Source organism: Lynx canadensis, chromosome B4, assembly GCF_007474595.2.
Source record: "Lynx canadensis isolate LIC74 chromosome B4, mLynCan4.pri.v2, whole genome shotgun sequence".
Classification (NCBI taxonomy): domain Eukaryota; kingdom Metazoa; phylum Chordata; class Mammalia; order Carnivora; family Felidae; genus Lynx; species Lynx canadensis.
In genome coordinates, this window is record NC_044309.1 from 48,056,818 (window position 1) to 48,074,796 (window position 17,979).

The window sequence follows — 17,979 nt, forward strand, 5'->3', positions numbered from 1 at the left end:
ATTCTTAAAAGAGTAACAGCTTCCTCCCCTGCATCCTAAATGCATGTTATGTAAGTGTAGCTGGGGTTTGCATGTTTTCTTTTTAAATGTTCCAAAGGGTTCACACGTTCACATGAGGGATATTTAATCATCACACCACAGTTGGTCAGGGTTGATTGCCATTATAGAAACAGAGCCTTTATCTTTTTAGTTTTAACTTTTATCTTTTAAAAAATCCATCCAGGTTATAGCATGTGATTAGTAGAAGGTAAAGAACCATTGTGTTCTTTCATGATTGAATTGTTGCAAAACCATATTTCAGTCTCTTCCAGTTTATAGAAAATTGGATTTAAACTGATGAACAAAATTATGGTTGCATTTCTATTTCATTCAAAGGTCACAGTTTGTCTAGGCAGCAGTTACCAAGTACATCGCCTTAGAACTAAATGATGTCTGAAGCTAGTAGTAGAAACAAAAGTCAGTGTAAATTTTAAAGATTTGAGGAATTAGAAAAGGAAAAGGTAACCCTTACACCTGCTCTCCTACAATAGCATTAAACCTAATGTTGATCTGGTAGAGCAGTGTAAGAAGGTATCCTGGGATATAATTTTACCTCACAGGGTCTAGCACCAGCTGATTTAGGCATTCATTGTTGATACAAAACTCTAGAGGCATCTAGTTTCAGCATCTCTAAATCATCTTTCCACGTTGTTAACTGTATTTATGTCCATGTTGGAAACGTACAGAAAATGAACCTAATCAAAGAAGCAGAACACTGTTGTTGAGAAGCAGAAGTGGCACAGTGGCTGTTTATTTCATTTGGTGTTTCACTATGTTGGTGACTTCGGTAATGGCATGATGATATTTTTCTGAAGCTGACTTGAATTCCACCAGATGCTTCTCATAACTTTTAATGGCTGCTTGAAGCTGTGTTTTCTCCACTGCTCCCAGGATAGCACGGAAAATCATATCTATGCCAAGGCCAAGAACAGCAACCCCTATACTACCAAGGAGAGAAGCGCCAATTTGAGCTAACACGGTGACCAACTTGTTAATTATGCCAGTTGTGACATTTGAGCCCACAAGTTTGACAGCCACTGCACTGGCTGCAGAAGTAGCTTCTCCCAGGATGACTGAAATGACCTTTTGTACTATTGCAATTTTCTCTGTTTCCCTTTCTTTAATATCCTGAAGTTTTCTGTAAAGGGTTGGCTCTAGTTTATCTTTCAGTGCTTCATCAACCTTTTGCAATTCTTTTTGGATTTCCATCATGGCTTGGATGATGATATCACAGTTTTCCTTGATGGTCCCATCTCTTTTCATCTCAATGGAGGCCAGGCTGCACCGCAAGTGCGTGTTTAAAACCCCAATGAGCTTATTGGTGGCATTGAAGCTATCAGATAAGCAGTCAAGAAGCTGCTGGTGAAGACGGTTGACTTCTTGCCTTCTCCTTGGGTTATCTGGGTAGAGGAAGTCACTGTGAGCCATATTTCAAATATAACTTCTGAAAAATAAAGTAGTAAATATTCACTAAAACTTTTGAAAAATATCTGTTGTCTGCATACATTTGACCAGGAAATCTTATACTTTATGAATAGAAAAATAGCACTGTGCTGTCTAAGGAATTCCTCAGAAAATTCAACAGGTTCTTCAAAACAATTAGTTTTATGAAACTTAGAGTCAGTGGATGGAAATGTGGGTAACAGAATGCAACCTGTTGGTGCATTAATTAGGGCACTAGCTTTTTGTGGTGGAGAGAAATCCTAGATAGGAAACATTTGTGTTTATCAAGTATCTTATTTGACAAATGTGATTATTTCCAAGTAATATTTAATAGCATTTGACATACTGTGTAGTTAGCCCTTGGTTTCCAGTGCTCCTTAATTTTCCCAAGCCCTAGTCACCTACCAGATTGATTTCTTTAATATTTGGAGTTAAGTTACTAGGGCCAGGAGAATAGTAAGATCTGAGTTTACAGGGCTATTAATATTTGATTTTGCTTGTATACTGTTACTTTATACTATTCAAGTCACTCTGTATGTCCTTACAGGCAATTATTTGGTCTCTAAACGCAGGGGCCATCCAAAGGCAACACAGATACAACATTAGAATCTTTACACAAAATTTTCACAATAAGAGCACATATTCAAAATTCTTTAGATTAAAATCTCCCTTGGGGAGAAAGTGTTCATGGTGCCGGACACAGTGTAGTTATGACTACCTCTGTAGTGTCCGTTTGCCAATCTTGTAAGTTATTTAGACTGGTCTGCAGTGCACTTGGGCACTATTAAGTTTAGCTAGAGGGAGGGGCGCCTGGGTGGCTCGGTTGGGTAACCGACTTCGGCTCAGGTCATGATCTCACAGTTTGTGAGTTCAAGCCCCGCGCCAGGCTCTGCTGACAGCTCAGATCCTGCAGCCTATTTCAGATTCTGTGTCTCCCCCTCTCTCTACCCCTCCCCTGCTCACGCTCTGTGTCTCTCTGTCTTTCAATAATAAATGTTAAAAAAAAATTTAAAAAAAAGATTAGCTAGAGGGATGCCTGGGTGCCTCAGCCAGTTAAACGTCTTACTCTTCTTCATTTCGGCTCAGGTCATGATCTCAGTTTGTGATATTGAGCCCTGTGTGGCCTCCACGCTGACAGCATGGGGCCTGCTTGGAATTCTCGCTCTCCTTTTCCCTGCTTTCTCGCTGTCTTTCTCCTTCTCTCTCTCTCTCTCTCAAAAAAAAAAAAAAAAAAAAAAGAGCTAGCCTCAGTAAGAAGACAATACCATTTCGTGAAAGTAGTAAGGAATGAGTAGCAAGAACGTACCATCGAATAAATAAAATGAATCTGGTAGGAGCCTCCTTGTGTTTGTACTTCTGGCTCAGGGTACTATGTAGAGAAAAAAGGAACAAGCATGTTCTGAGTTTATTTGGGTGAAAAAGTTTGAGTCCTGTAAGAACAATGTTACTCCATATGCATTTGAATAGGCTTACTATGTGCTTGGCCAGTCTATTTTTAGTTTAAAATTCTCTTGGGAGAAAAGAGAAAATGAAATCTGTATGGGGTCTGGCACATTCTGTCTTGAGTAAACAACATCCTGAGGAATTCAGGCCCTATCTATTCTGGGACCATGGGTCTTGGCCTAGATATGAGGGACCTCACAAGCATGGAATGAAGGAATGAAGATACTTTTTTCTCAAGAAAATAAATATGAAAATAACCTACTCTCCAAGTCATAAAGATATAATTTGAAAATGGAAAGGGGTACACTTTTTAAAAATGGATAGGGAAGATAATTATTTATGCTGTTAAATTTAGAAAAAAAATGTCTCAGTACCCCTGATAGCATAAATTATCATGGCAAAAAATTCATTTTTTAAAAAAGTCTATTGATTTATTTTGAGGGAGTAAGAGTGCAAGTGGGGGAGGAGCAGAGAGAAAGGAAGAGAAAGAATCCCAAGCAGACTCCATGCTGCCAGTACAGAGCTGGACGCAGGACTCGAACCCACAGTTCTTGAGATCATGACCTGGGCCTAAATCAAGAGTTAGACCCTCAACCAATGGAGCCATCCAGGTGCCCTAGTCAGAAATTCATTTTTATATTTGATTCAGATCCGGCACACCCATGTGTTACACAAATTGCCACAAAACTGTACTTAGAAGATATCTCAAGTTCAATTAAAGAAATGGCTGAGGGTTTATTAAATACTCCCCAAACACACCATTGGGTTGCAAACTGCACTTCAATAACCACGAATCTGGACTTTGATTTCTCTTTTATCTTCTTGAAATTTTCCCTTAAACTTGTTTCTTTTTTTGGCTCTGAGTTTTCAGATATTATCATGAAGTGAAAACTACAGGTTCTGACTTTGAATTCAGAAGATCATCAACTACATTGCTATTCAGATATTTAGGTGAGAGGATTCGTTCTTACCCTGAAAAAGCATAAAATATCTCTAGCATCTATCCTATGCCATTATCTGAAGGCATAGCTTCCAGAAAAGGTGTGTGGTCCTATGTATGTAAAGATAAACAAATGGAGAGATGAGTCTGCCTTCTGGGTGGGAGGGTGAATACTTCCAAGTGGTCAGTTTCTTCCCAGTTAATTCACTGTGTTAGCACAACTTGATGAATGAATCATAAAGTAACAATCAGGATGTTGTTTACCTGAAGAGAATATGTACCAGATCCCACACAGATACAGAGGACTCCATTTTCTCTTTCTTTTCTCCCAAGGGTTTAAACAAAACTAAATAGGTGAGGTTTCCTATTTTTCCAGGAAAAGTAATGATGGGAATTTTTCCTCCCTCAGTATTAAAACATTATGAAAACAATCAGTATTGTACGGGTATAAGAATAGTTGAACTCCTAGAACAAAACAGTTCTGAAAACAGATCCTTTTATATATTTGATAAATAATAAACATAGAATCTCAGGTTGATAGTAATTGAAATTATTATTCTATAAATGTTCCTGGCATAACAGACTAGTTTGGGGGGTTAAAAATTAATTTTAAAAAGTTAATGTAATATATGTAAAAAATTATAAAGTAGCTAGAAGAAAATGGATAATTTTCAGATGTTTATATGGAGGAGGACTTTATACACTTAAAGCCAAAGTAAAAAGTTACACAAAAATTGGATTAACAAGGATGACCATGTAAAAAGAACTAAAAGCAAACTGGGAAACGTGCAAGAAAAACAAAGTGTGAATTTTCAGAGTGTTGTAATAAATAAGAAAAACAGTAGTAATCTAATAGCTAAATGAGCAAACAACTTTAAGCAGGACAGTAAAAGAATAGTAGCTAATTAATTGATGAAAAAACTTAAATCTTACCTGAAAGACAGTATTTCAATTATATTCTTTCTTTTATATACCCAAGGCGTTACACCTGCACTTTTATACCCTTCTTTCCAGTTTCCAGATATCAAGCTATAATTTTGTGCCAGTAACAATTTTGAATAAGAGACACCATGACTTGCTCAGAATTGTTTTTCAAATCTAATCAAAAATGACTTTTACTTTTTCTGAGTTGGGCTTACCTTTCTAGCTCCTTTTCTCTTGGGGAAGGGTGTTGAAAAGGTTCCTCTGGTACTGAATAAGTTCAAGATTATTTTTATCCCAACAGTGAGGTAAACACTAGAGAATTAGGTGGAGGAGAGGTAGGGTTTTAAGGTGAAACTAATGAATTATTTTTGGACACGTGAAATTTGAAGAAGCTGGTGAAGGAAGCAGTTTAATAATTCAGTAACAATTTATCTAATGGACTAGTACCTTACTATGTATAAGAAAGCATGCTAGGCTCTATAAAGCACACAAAAATGAAAAAGTACATGGTCCCTGCTTTTATGGCATTTCCAATCTAGTTAGGTAGTTAAGACATTTAAAAGTACACGTGGAGTTGAAAGCAATGTGTCATTTGAAATTATAGGCTTGGCGCTTGACTTGTGCACATTCAAATTTTATTTTATTTTAATTTTTTTACCAGTTTCTACAAATTATTATATTTTTTTATTTCTATTCTGTTCTAAATATTTATTGTCAAGTTAGCTAACATACAGTGTGCTCTTATTTCAGGAGTAGGTTCCCATGATTCATCACTTACATGCAACCAGTGCTCATCCCAACAAGTACCCTCCTCAATGCCCATCACCATTTTCCCCTCCCCTCACCCCCCCATCGACCCTCAGTTTGTTCTCTGTATCTAAGAGTCTCCTATGGTTTGCCTCCCTCTCTGTTTGAAACTATTTTTTCCCCTTCCCTTCCCCCATGGTCTTCTGTTAAGTTTCTCAAGTTCCACATATGAGTGAAAACATATGATATCTGTCTTTCTCTGACTGACTTATTTCACTTAGCATAATACCTTCCAGTTCCATCCACGTGGCTGCCAATGGCAGGATTTCATTCTTTTTCACTGCCAAGTAGTATTCCATTGTGTATATAAACCACATCTTCTTTATCACATTCAAATTTTGAACAACCCACAGGTTAATATATATTAACACTGGGGCCATATGGAAATATTCAGTCATCTAGGAAAGGTTAACAATTTGTACACTTTAAAGCTGTTACTCTTAAATGTTTGATATTTAGAGGAGAGGTTGTAAACCACATGGAAAAACAGCTGACAATATGCAGCATTTCTACTATTGCCCATGACAGTTTAGCTTCGACTCTCAAATTGCTTACTTCACTCAGCAAAACAAAAGCCTTGCAATTAGTTGGAGCCACTCTTCTTCTTCTTTTTTAAATCTTTATTTATTTTTGAGAGAGACAGAGCGAGACCGGGGGAGGGTCAGAGAGAGAGAGGGAGACACAGAATCTGAAGCAGGCTCCAGGCTCTGAGCTGTCAGCACAGAGCCTGATTCAGGGCTCGAACTCACAGACCATGAGATCATGACCTGAGATGAAGTCAGACACTTAATCGACAGAGCCATCCGGGTGCCTCGGAGCCACCTTTCTTGAAGATCATAGTGTTACTTAGGCATGCCTCAAGTGATGTCTTACCAACAATACACTTCACTTACCTAAGAAGAGTTCTGGGTCGTATACTTCTTCCTATCTTTATTACAATTTCAGGGATAACCATTTATTTATTTATTTATTTAGTTTTAGTTTTTTTTTTTTAGTTTTTTTTTTTTTTTAACGTTTATTTTTGAGACGGAGAGAGAGCGCGCAAGTGGGGGAGAGACAGAGAAGAGAGCAAGACAGAAGATCTGAAACGCCTCTGCACTGGCAGCACAGAGCCCGATGTGGGGCTCAAACTCAAGAATCATGCATGAGATGATGACCTGAGCCAAAGTGGGACACTCAACCGTCTTAGCCACCCGGGCGCCCCAGGGATGACCTTTTAAATATTGACTTTAAAATTCAATCTTTTAAAAATCATTTCAAAGTCATTTTATAAAAGACATTTAAAGATTGGCACCTACAGGTAGCTAAGTGGTATACACTTCATCCAATTCTTACTTATTACCTGCACCTTTTGTGTGGTAAATGTGATTTTTACATTATTTGTTATCACATGATAGTGCTCCCTGTCAATGAAAAAAATCACTTTATGCAATTAGCATCCACTTCTTAACAGCAGAGTTTGTACTGTTGTTTGAGTTATTTTATTGCTGTGGTTCATGAAATAGGTTCCAAAGATTCTGGGGCAGCCTGATAGAGAATTGCTGGCCAGCAGGCGGAGCTCGTGGTCTCTGGCATGCCTATTTTTCCAGAGCCTTTGCTGAAGCAGCTATGATTTCTTGTTGCTATATATGGACTGTGGGTGCATAAAATTTTATTTGATGACAGAGTTCTGTTGCTAAAAGGAAGTTTGGAAATCACAGGTATTTTTGTCTTGGGAAATTGGAATGTGAACAAAGACTAGCTTCAGTGGATTCTTATTGAAATTAACCTTGTCAATTTTGTTGAAATGAGAAGTCAACATTCAAGACAGAAGAGCGTATAAATGATAGAAATATATTGATTGTATCTAAAAGTTAAGATTTATTTAGTGATACTATACAATTGTTTTAGTTTTTTTCAGGGAAGGAACCACCTTACAAAGTGAAAATGTATTGATTATCACATGTTCAAATAAAAAATTCTCAGGATACTTTTGTGAATAATAGTAGTTAAATGTCAAGTGTCACAGAAATTTAAAGAGGGAAATTATATTGAGGTGTTCAGAGGAAGCTTCACGGAGAAACACATGTGGTATGTGTTTTGACAGATGGTAGAATTATAATATGAAAAAATTAAAAGATTTGATAAAAAAGTATTTTAAAATATAAAGTCAATAGCACTGATATATAAGCACTTTAAAATAGGAGAAAAACACCCATTAACCTATCTTAATTTTTTTTTTTTGGTTATTCCTTTCTAAAGTTTGTTTAAAGGTGCAAGTAGTTTACAAAGTTGCAATAACAGTGTAAATAAAATTGTCATCTTATATTAATTTACCTCAACACTTTTCTTTATTTTTAGTTTTATAATCATTATATAAAATATTCCATAAGATATCTATCATAATTTAATAAATATCCAGTTGTTTCCCTATCATAATATTCTTTAAAAAATTTTTTTTTTAATTTTTTTTATTTTATTTTTTTTTATTTTATTTTTAAAAAATTTTTTTTTCAACGTTTATTTATTTTTGGGACAGAGAGAGACAGAGCATGAACGGGGGAGGGGCAGAGAGAGAGGGAGACACAGAATCGGAAACAGGCTCCAGGCTCTGAGCCATCAGCCCAGAGCCTGACGCAGGGCTCGAACTCACGGACCGCGAGATTGTGACCTGGCTGAAGTCGGACGCTTAACCGACTGCGCCACCCAGGCGCCCCTAAAAAAATTTTTTTAATGTTTATTTATTTTTGAGACAGAGAGAGACAGCATGAACAGGGGAGGAGCAGAGAGAGAGGGAGACACAGAATTTGAAGCAGGCTCCAGGCTCTGAGCTGTCAGCACAGAGCCCGACGCGGGGCTCGAACTCACGGACCGCGAGATCGTGACCTGAGCGAAAGTCGGACGCTCAACCGACTGAGCCACCCAGGCGCCCCTAATCTTTTATTTATTTTTGAGAGAGAGAGAGAAAGAGAGAGAGAGACAGGGTGTGAGCGGGGGAGAAACAGGGAGGCACAGAATCTGAAGCAGGCTTCAGGTTCTGAGCTGTCAGCACAGAGCCCAACGTGGGGCTTGAACTCACGGACCATGAGATCATGACCTGAGCTGAAGTCGGATGCTTAACTGACTGAGCCACCCAGGCACCCCTCCATCATAATATTCTAATGGACATTTTAATACACAGGTTTTTTTCCCCTTTTCAATTATCTGGATTATTTCCTCAGGATAATTTCCAGAAGAATTTTATAATCCATGGGAAATAAAGTTTTTATTACTTTTGATAAGTATTGCCAATTGCACTCCAAAAACTTCTACACTACCATCAAAAATAAATTTTTACAGCAGGACACTGTGTATGTTTCAAAGTCAAAGATGGTTCTGTTAAACATTATTAATTTGGGGAGCATGCAGTTAAATTTCAAAAAGAGTTTTTGCTTTTGTAGAAATAATAGTGAATATGTTAATGATAAAATGATATGGTTGATCTCTGAGATTTGCTTCAAAATAATCTGGAAGGGAGAGTGGAGTAGGGTTACAGAGGATATAAAATCAACCTTGTTTTGATAATTTTTGAAGCTACATTATGGGTAAATGGGAGTTTATTTTTTTATTATCTCCACTTCTGTGTATGTTTGAACTTTGTCCACAATAACAATTAAAGAAAAAGATAACTTCTCAGCCTCTAATGTTTAGTCATTTGTGCTCTCTGAGGTTTTACATTTCTCCAGGCTGTTACTTTTCCTCACTATCCATTTTGGGTCCAGCGATCATGCAAGTTTCACTTATTTGGGAACATGGGAAGAGGGTATAGGTGAAGCCCGAAGCTTTTCGGGAGAAAATAACAGCTATTAACTTGCTCTGGGCCTCCTTCTATAAATCAAAACCATGGCCTTTAACTGAAAAAACAAAATCAGGGGTTCCTGGGTGTCTCAGTTGGTTAAGAGTACAACTTTGGGTTAGGTCATGATCTCACAGTTCGTGAGTTCAAGCCCTGCATCGGGCTCTGTGCTGACCACTCAGAGCCTGGAGCCTGCTTCAGATTGTGTCTTCCTCTCTATCTGCCCCTCCCCGGCTCATGCTCTGTCTCTCTCTCAAAGATAAACAAACATTAAAAACAACAACAACAACAACAACAAAAATAAAGAAGCTGATCATGGTGTCATGACACTGTTCCCCATGTGAGTTCTTCTAAAAAATATTTCTGACTAGGGAGAGGAGTATCAAGGAGTTATCAAATGCTCAGGTGAGAATCCTCTACTTATGTGCCTTAAGGAATTAAAAAAATTAGTAAATGTTTCTTGCCCTCAAGAAGATGACAGTCAAGGGGCGCCTGGGTGGCGCAGTCGGTTAAGCGTCCGACTTCAGCCAGGTCACGATCTCGCGGTCCGTGAGTTCGAGCCCCGCGTCGGGCTCTGGGCTGATGTCTCAGAGCCTGGAGCCTGTTTCCGATTCTGTGTCTCCCTCTCTCTCTGCCCCTCCCCCGTTCATGCTCTGTCTCTCGCTGTCCCAAAAATAAATAAACGTTGAAAAAAAAAATTTTTAAAAAGAAGATGACAGTCAATTTGGAGATACACAGCAAATGCTAATGATATTTAAATGTAACATGAAGGAGCAGAAGCAGTATAAATTAAGTAGTAGTAGATTATACGTTTCTTCTTTTACAGATTCTGAGTGCTTATATTGGTGTTAAAGACAAGAGGAAATGTTACAATCCATGTAAACAGTACACATTCACATAGGTATCATTTCTTCTTTAATCCTAATAGTGATGTCTTTACTGCTTTATCTTCCCCTCTGATTTAATCAGTCATATGAGCTGTTACTTTTTTTTTTTTTAATCTGGTGTCTTCAGAGAAATAATCACAAGGAAGCTGACATCAGATCCTCTTAAAACGAAGTTGTTTTGTGACTATATTATATTTATGGCTAGGATTCAAGACTGACATGTTGTTTCAGGAATCCTTTAATCCGGAGAAACAGAATATCATATCAATACTAGCAGAAATATCCATATTGCTTACCTTGCTGTGTTCCTGAGTTCAGTAGCCCCAGCTTGTTTAGGAGTATTGCTGAAGGGCTTTTTCATCTGGTTTCATCCGGATGTTTCCGTGGAATGTGATGACTTATAGCCTTTGCTAGTCTCTGCTGGGTCCCTCTGCCTGTCTGGTTTATAGACAATTTCTGCATTCTTTTTTCTCAGAATTCTTCTATTTCCTGTATAATATAAAGTCAGTGTATGTTAAGTAACATAATTAGAAAGACTAGTAAAGTAGTGAGCCATTTAATTTTCTGTTCTTGAATGGACTTCATTGTTGAAGGGCTGTACAACTGAACTAATTCCATTCAGCAGAGAAGATGACTCTGATCGCAACTCTCAGATTCTGGGATTCTGTCCTGTCCGCTATTCCAGACATCAAGTTTCCTTTAGCTTCTGTTGCATTTATACTTCCATCTGTTGCTGGTGGCTTTGGGTTCTCAAGAGATGTAAATCCAGATACCTGCAGCCAAATGTGATTTGTGTGTAGAAGTTCTGCTCTTTATCACTGTCTCTCATTGCGTTGGTGAATGTCTTGACAACAGAAAAGCCCGAAAGACCAACCTGACTCCTTTCCCTTAAAGCTTAGATCATGGGGTGCCTGGGTAACTCAGGCCATTAAGCATCTGACTTTAAAAAAATGTTTATTTATATTTGAGAGAGAGAGAGAGAGACAGACAGACAGACAGACAGATGGAGTGTGAGTGGGGCAGAAAGAGACAGAGACAGAATCTGAAGCAGGCTCCAGGCTCTGTGCAGGCTCTGAGCTGTCAGCACAGAGCCTTACACAGGGCTTGAACTCACGAGTGGTGAGATCATCACCTGAAGTCAGGCGCTTAACCGACTGAGCTACCCATGCACCCCAGTGTCTGACTATTGATTTCAGCTCAGGTCATGATCTCATGGTGACAAGAGATTGAGCTCTGCACGGGGCTCTGAGCTGAGTGTGGAGTCTGCCTAAGATTCTCTCTTTCCCTCTCCCTATGCCCCTCCCCCACTCATGTGTGCGCTCTCTCTCTCTCATTAAAAAAAAAAAAATGCTTTGATCAGAGTCTTCTATGCTTCTTCATCTAGATTCTGCCCTAATACCCACTGGTTCCTCTATAGCCAGCAGGGACACCTCAGACGCAGGAAAATCACTCAGTCCCCATATAACTTAATGGAAAAAACACAGGCTTAGAATTGGACCGTCCTGATTTTGTGTACCCCAAGTATCACTTCCTAGCTATGTAGCCCTGGGAAAGTTACTTAATCTAATTTTTTTTCATAGTGTGATTTGAGTATTAGTTTGTAATTTATGGGTTGTCATTATGTATTGAGTGAGATAATGCATGTATAATATGGCAAAAACTTATTAAATGGTAGCTATTCTTATATTAACAAATCCAACTAGAAAATGTGTAAAATGTAAAGATGCTGCTCTATAGTTTTAAAGAAGGATTAAGTGGGGTGTTATTTTACTTTTGTCCCAGTGGGTCATTTTTTTTTTTTTTTTTAATTTTTTTTCAACGTTTATTTATTTTTGGGACAGAGAGAGACAGAGCATGAACGGGGGAGGGGCAGAGAGAGAGGGAGACACAGAATCGGAAACAGGCTCCAGGCTCTGAGCCATCAGCCCAGAGCCCGACGCGGGGCTCGAACTCACGGACCGCGAGATCGTGACCTGGCTGAAGTCGGACGCTTAACCGACTGCGCCACCCAGGCGCCCCCCCAGTGGGTCATTTTGCACTTGACATATCCAGGGCTTACCATGTACAGGCATGGGGGAAAAAAAGAGAAGAAAGATGTGTAGACAGTGTATTGAAAGTAAGTATGGATGGATAAGTACGATTTCAATAGGTGTGGAGGGGGAAGGAGTGGGAAGAGATAATGCAGGTGGAGGGAGTACTGTGAACAAAGGAGCTAACAAAGTATTGTAGAGCATTTCCAGGGAACAAAATTAATCCACTAGGCTGGTGGCACAGGATCTATATGAGAGCAATGAAGGGAAGGCAAGTAGTGAAAAATTGAAAACAGTTTGTAGATGACCTTAAATGCCATTCCAGGAAACTGTATTTTATTCTTTAGGCAATACTGAATTATTGAAGGTTTTTTATTATGAGTTAATATGAGGAGGTTTGGATTTCAGGAAGGTTACTTCGTATAAAGTGCATTAGTGGGTATAGCCAATAACGTAACTCCAGTGCCTACAGTAACTGGACAAAACATATTAGCTGAAACACTTAGTGTAAGACAGTAGGGTGTAGAGGGTAAGTGTCTACTTTAAAAAGGACAGCTGTAGCTCCAGACTATTTTTCTAACTTATAACATGGGCTTAGTGCTGCCAGTTAATCTCATTTTTTTTCAATCATCAATAGCAATCCAGATTTCTATCTTTCAGTTTTTGAATTTAGCAGTTGATATGCGTTTTTTTTTTCAACGTTTTTTTTTTTTGTTTGTTTGTTTTTTTTTTATTTTATTTTTGGGACAGAGAGAGACAGAGCATGAACGGGGCAGGGGCAGAGAGAGAGGGAGACACAGAATTGGAAACAGGCTCCAGGCTCCGAGCCATCAGCCCAGAGCCCGACGCGGGGCTCGAACTCACGGACCGCGAGATCGTGACCTGGCTGAAGTCGGACGCTTAACCGACTGCGCCACCCAGGAGCCCCCTTTTTTTTTTTTTTTTTTTTTTTTTTTTGATATGCGTTTTGAAACTACTTTATGGTGGGTCAAACAAACCACATCTGCTGGTTGGACTTTGCCTGTGGATTGCTGGTTTGTGACTCCGGGGCCAGTGTTCACAATCCCGTCTTTTTGTATCTCCTCTGGAATTCTACTTGTGAACGTTGGTTAGAGACATCAACACTCCTCTCTGAAGCAGAAGAGGAGGAATTGCAGTGCAGGTACAGAAACATTCTGAGGCAAGAGAGACTCTGATGGAGTTTGCATCAGATGGCCTTGATCTTCTTTGGAGTGTGGCACTCTACCTCCTTGGTCTGCTGTTATCCACCTCTCAGAGCTATCTGATAGTTACTTGATATATTCTATCCAGGATTTTTAGTTGTACTCAATGGGAAAGATTGGATTGAGTGTGCTTGCTCTATCTTAACTGGAAGCAGAGCCCCTCTATGTAATTTGTAAGCTTTATACCATCTTCTCCACTAGATTGGGTAGTTATTGAGGATAATCTCTGAGAATAATGCTACTCCATATATCAGCACATCTAATTGTGGATCTAGCACACAATATTCAATATGAGACTTAAGTTCATTGAAGCACCCCTACTTTATATATTTATATATAGAAAATATATATTTATATATAAAATATATATATTTATTTTAATTATTTTTGCTGTTTTTTAAATTAAAACACAGGATCATTTCTGCTTTATAGCTTGGGTAGCTTTCCTACCCTTGACAGGAGTTACCTCTACATTTAGATTATACTTTCAGTCTCCCTGTGGTTGACAAATATAATTTTAGTTTTGATTCGGATTACTACTTTGTTTTGCAGTGCTGAAACATTTTTGTTGGAGAAATGTCTTCAGAATCAGAAAAGGATAGAGACAGGCTGGTTCAAGCTGCCCAAAAGTTCTTCTTTCATATGCAAGATCTTGCTTCCTTCACTAACATACTTATTGAATTGTTTAACTGCAGTATGAATACTCAGATCAACCACATGACTGTGAAAGAAGATGATAATATTAAGGATGTCTTTGAACAAATGTTCAAAATTTTAAAGGAGATGCAATCTGTACTGGAGGCAAAGTATGACCAAATGCAAAAGGAACCTTTATGTTCCCAGATTGCAACAGCTGTTTGTTCCATAGTTGAGAAGAACACCAATGTAAAGGAGTTGCATCAGTCAGCTAAAGAAATGTTCAAAAATGTCCACACACCAGTCATTGTCTCTGTGCTGAATAGTAGTAACATCCTGGGGAGTTTAGAATCTTCTGTCTCACCCTTGATGAAATATCCCATCATGAATCTTCGGTTAAGTGACCTCTATAGAAAAGACACCAAAGAGCAATCAGATGCCACCACATCTGAGAAAAGCACAAGCCCAGGGCCACCCCAAATCAGTACAATAGACACCTTGAAGAAGTTGCAGGGTGCGCCAAAAACTGAGCAAACCAAGAATACCATCAAGTCCACTGCAGATCAGCTGGAGCAAATTGTCAAAGCTTTGCTACCAATCTTAGAGGTCCTCCAAAAAGTCATAAGCACTATGGAAACCAAGACACCTGTGCCTAAGAAGACCAATGACCAGTAGGAGTGCTCATTTCTGTCAGAGAATCAGTTTGAGTCCTGTGAAATTTTGGAGTATGTTCTAAGACCTTTCATGCTAGAAATGTGTTATGTTGAGACATAAGTGCAAAGAGTAGTCACCCAACAGACCATTTACCTTGAATTTTGCTTTATTCAAATAAAAATAATCAAAGAAAGCCTGCTTGAAGTGGCAGTTACTAAAGATCACATTTTGTTCAGAAAAGCAAGGTAATGTATTATGTTTGAGGATGTTTCTAAACGTTACCTGTCATCTTAAAACAGTTAAAATAACCCCAAACTAATTTCCACCCTTAGTAATTTTTTTTTTAACATTTATTTACCTTTGAGAGACAGAGAGAGACAGAATGTGAACAGGGGAAGGGACAGAGAGAGAGGGAGATGCAGAATCAGAAGCAGGCTCCAGGCTCTGAGCTGTCAGCACAGAGCCTGACATGGGGTTCAAACACATGCACCATGAGATCATGACCTGAGCTGAAGTCGTACACTTAACCAACTGAGCCATCCAAGCAATCCCCACCCTTAGTAATTCTATTTCTAGATACTGCAGTGTGAAATCCAGGTAAATGTCAATGTTATCATTAGATAATCTGGCAGAAACTACTGTTGAGACAGGACACATATAAAATAAACTTCTGCATTTCTGTCCCTTATATACCCATCTCTGAAACATTAGTGCCTTAACTCTTATATGCCATCACTAAATACTTTTGGTATGATTTATCCAGAAGTGATTGATTGATTGATTGATTTTTTAATGTTTATTTTTTATTTTTGAGAGGGACAGAGACAGAGCACAAGTGGGGGAGGGACAGAGAGAGAGGGAGACACAGAATCCGAAGCAGGCTCCAGGCTCTGAGCTGTTAGCACAGAGCCCGACGCGGAGCTCGAACTCATGAACTATGAGATCATGCTCTCAGCCGAAGATCATGACCTGATCGTGATGCTTAACCTACTGAGCCACCCAGGCGCTCCCAGAAGTAAATAAGAGCAATGAAGGAAGAGTAGTTGTTTTCTTGCTTACTTGACTAAGACCAGAGCAAACAATTTATTCTTGTCTGTTTCCTACTGAAGTTTTGTGATTAGGAACTATTGGAGGTTGAAAAATGGAGTTGCTCTAACCTTTCATGAAGACTGAAACACTTGTAGGATTTCTGAGATGTGCTTTTATGGGGGAAGAAACGTTAGACAAGTCCCTTTGCCTACCAGAAAGTCTTTGACGCTCATTCAGTGGGAAGAAGCATATGCTTTCAACATTGCCATATTCTACATGAACCTAATAAGAACTTCATTGAGAATAAGAAAAGCAATTAGTAACTTGAGTTCTTTAAAAAAAAATTTTTAATGTTTTATTTATTTTTGAGAGCAAGAGAGAGCATGAGCGGGGGAGGGGCAGAGAGCGAGGGAGACACAGGATCCGAAACAGGCTCTAGGCTCTGGGCTGTCAGTGCAGAGCCCGACGCAGGGCTCGAACTCACAGATCTCAAGATCATGACCTGAGCCGAAGTCCGACGCTTAACCGACTGAGGCACCCAGGCGCCCCAGTAATTTTAGTTCTTTATTGGAATTTTTTTTTTCTGAGAATACCTAAGTTTTTTCCTCGTGTAAACATTTTCTCATCTAAAGCTTTAAGTCCCATTTTCTTCTTTAAAGAGAAAACATATTTCCCTATACTTAAAAAAAAGTCTGCAGCATGAGAAACTAAAAGGGAAAGAGATGGTGGGCATTTGATGGAGGGGGGAAGATGGCACTCAGTTTGTGTACTTTTTAGCCTGCGATGCAGTCACTTCCACCAAGGTTCCCAGGTCACCTCCTCAGTCATGGCTACTTTGAAGTTGCACTTTTGCTAACCTGAGTCAGGAGCTCAGCTCCAAAGCCAAGGCTGTCATTGGAATCACCACTATAATTTTAAATTAGGAATCTCTTCCTTGCTCCCTAACAATAAGACCTTCAGAACGTCCTGTGGCAAGGGCCACGGGGATTTTGACCATTTCCAGGGTTTAGAGGGTTTGCAAAAAGGATGAGTTTCATTACATGGAGTCTGCAGTTTCTCTCAGCTCCAACGCTGAAACCTTGTTTGTTTGCAATAGGTATCCATTAATAGCTGTCTTATTTTGAGGACATTCTTGAGCTGATCCATTTCTTTTTTTTTTTTTTAACGTTTTTTTAATTTATTTTTGAGACAGAGAGAGACAGCATGAACAGGGGAGGGTCAGAGAGAGAGGGAGACACAGAATCGGAAGCAGGCTCCAGGCTCTGAGCCATCAGCCCAGAGCACGACGCGGGGCTCGAACTCACAGACCACGAGATCGTGACCTGAGCTGAAGTTGGACGCTTAACCGACTGAGCCACCCAGGCGCCCTGAGCTGATCCATTTCTAACCTGACTTCAAAAATACGCATATATAAATGGGAGGAGGGAGACGTGGCTCTCACTTTGTTACTTTTTCTGAAACTGTGTGTATTCAGGTTTTCACCTGCTTTCTCTTGGTCTTAAGATTGTGTCCCAGGTTATTACAACAGCAGGGGGAGTCACATGGAAATGAATGGGACAAGGGCCAAGAAAAGTCTTGGGCAGAGTCTTTCTGTGAAATGACTGGAAGAATGACTGGTGGCAGTTCTAGGGAAGTCCTCACCACATGTCAATGGGAACGACAGCTAGTGTCATCCCTTGACCTCAGAGATGGGCAGGGCATCAGTAAGAGTGGTTTTCAGATGCTGGTGGCTCCTGTGAGGCTGGCCATCACTGGCAGTGCCTCTCACAGATATTCCCCCACCACCCAGGACTGCTAATCTTCCCATATTGATGACTTCTTGGTGGTGGCTGCTTCCCAGCCTGTGGAGATACTGTGTGTGTGTCAGTGGGGAAGCCTCACTCCTTTCCAACCTATTACTCTTGTTTAATGTTTCTCTCAAATTCTTTGTTTTGGGTTCCTCTCATTTTCTATCAGTTCCTCCAGGTTTTGAAAAGCAGCATGGGGAAGACTCACTAGTTTCTACCTCTTATCTAGTTTCAGTCCTCCTCAGGGGCCATGAGCCCAGTGTGAACTAACTGAATGAAGCATAAGTGGGGACTAAAATGTGAACTGCCATAAAGCAAAACAA

The 17,979-nt window shown here is 39.4% G+C and overlaps 2 protein-coding genes across 3 annotated transcripts; one reads left to right on the forward strand and one right to left on the reverse strand.

The window, feature by feature from the left end:
* Positions 1-789: 789 nt before the first annotated feature.
* SMCO3 (single-pass membrane protein with coiled-coil domains 3) lies at positions 790-10,664 on the reverse strand. Of its 2 annotated transcripts, XM_030321813.1 has the most exons (3): positions 10,594-10,664; positions 2,789-2,851; positions 790-1,483 (listed from the first exon to the last, which is right to left on the reverse strand). In XM_030321813.1, exon 3 carries the CDS (start codon positions 1,465-1,467, stop codon positions 790-792), a length of 678 nt encoding a protein of 225 aa, XP_030177673.1. In that variant the 5' UTR covers positions 1,468-1,483; positions 2,789-2,851; positions 10,594-10,664. The 2 variants fall into 2 exon arrangements, with proteins under 2 accessions (XP_030177673.1, XP_030177672.1); XM_030321812.1 differs by lacking the exon at positions 2,789-2,851.
* A 3,462-nt stretch (positions 10,665-14,126) lies between these two features.
* On the forward strand, positions 14,127-14,861 carry CB4H12orf60 (chromosome B4 C12orf60 homolog). Its single transcript, XM_030321811.1, has one exon. It carries the CDS (start codon positions 14,127-14,129, stop codon positions 14,859-14,861), a length of 735 nt encoding a protein of 244 aa, XP_030177671.1.
* Positions 14,862-17,979: the final 3,118 nt, after the last annotated feature.

What these genes read in the sequence shown, in the direction of transcription:
- SMCO3 (XM_030321812.1), bottom strand. Translation starts at nt 1,467, where the DNA reads ATGGCTCACAGTGACTTCCTCTACCCAGATAACCCAAGGAGAAGGCAA.
- CB4H12orf60 (XM_030321811.1), top strand. Translation starts at nt 14,127, where the DNA reads ATGTCTTCAGAATCAGAAAAGGATAGAGACAGGCTGGTTCAAGCTGCC.